This window comes from Salpingoeca rosetta, assembly GCF_000188695.1.
Source record: "Salpingoeca rosetta unplaced genomic scaffold supercont1.9, whole genome shotgun sequence".
Taxonomy (NCBI): Eukaryota; class Choanoflagellata; order Craspedida; family Salpingoecidae; genus Salpingoeca; species Salpingoeca rosetta.
In genome coordinates, this window is record NW_004754925.1 from 740,203 (window position 1) to 741,361 (window position 1,159).

The 1,159-nt window shown below is 54.6% G+C and overlaps 1 protein-coding gene across 1 annotated transcript in view; it reads right to left on the minus strand.

The window, feature by feature from the left end:
* PTSG_04070 (uncharacterized protein) overlaps nt 1–1,159 on the minus strand; it is a gene marked incomplete at both ends in the record, with an annotated part of 4,072 nt that overhangs the window by 1,838 nt on the left and 1,075 nt on the right. The window contains 2 exons of the mRNA XM_004994909.1: nt 146–372; nt 651–1,015. Coding sequence (XP_004994966.1) covers nt 146–372; nt 651–1,015 — 592 coding nt within the window. The remainder of the gene's footprint in view (nt 1–145; nt 373–650; nt 1,016–1,159) is intronic.

A 1,159-nucleotide genomic window follows, 5' to 3' on the forward strand; every position in this document is an offset into this window, starting at 1 on the left:
GCTTTCCCGCACACAGAGCCACACACACACACACACACACACACACACACATACACGCACACATACACGGAGCCACACACACACACACACACACATACACACACACACACACACGGCGTCGCGCAAGCGGTACACGACCTCTCACCAAGCTTGCTTCACGTGAAACTGGCAAAGAAGCCAGCGAGAGTTGGGAAGTGCCTCATCCACGGCGCGACCTTCGGCAAACGTCTTATCCGTGATCACGGCCGATGGAGTGATACCGTGGTCTGCAACCGCTTTCCGTAGAAAGTGTGCGACGACGCCGATCGTCTCGTGACTCACAATGGCGTGCGCCACAGGTATTCCCATCCATAGACGCTTTCGACCACCACGCTAATCAACGGGTGGTCGTACATGTTTGTGCCATGTGTTGAGTCAAGAAAAATGCCACGATGCCCACACTCCTAAGGAAACACAGAACAAGCATGCATGGGAAGTGATGACGAGACGCTTACCATTAGCCACGTGCACAAGGCTGGCGACACACTGCAGTATTGACACGCCAACACGACACGAGACAACAGAGTGCCCCATGTGTTGCAAGGCGGTGCACATCATTGACCATGCATGCAAGGATTCAAGACGCGAGCACGGCACTCAGCACCACACACCTTGAGCACGCGTCGCTGCCACTCAGTCTGCACAAGGATGAATAGTGACTCTTGCGGGAAATCGCCTGAGGCGCGCTGTTCGGGCCCGCCAAACTCAAACGCCTCCTGACCTTGAAGCTTCAAGGCTGTGATGACCGGGGTGTGCTCGCCAGCCTCCTTGTTGTAGATTTGTGCAGCGTACCACACAGAAGCGGCGTCATCCGCATCAAAGCGCCCAGGCTCGTACTCCTGAGCAACGTTGTAGACATGCGCTTGCTTGAAAATGCTAGTCACGCAAGCACGACAAAGACGGTAAGAACGTGCACTGACACACAAGCACACGCAAGGCAGAGAACACACACACACACACACACACAAAACACACACTGACGCACACAACGCGCAAAACACACAAGCACACGCAAGGCAGAGAACACACACACACACACACACTCACACAAAAACACACACGCACACTCGTTCACTCACTCACCCACTCACTGCGCGCACTCACACACACACACAGACAC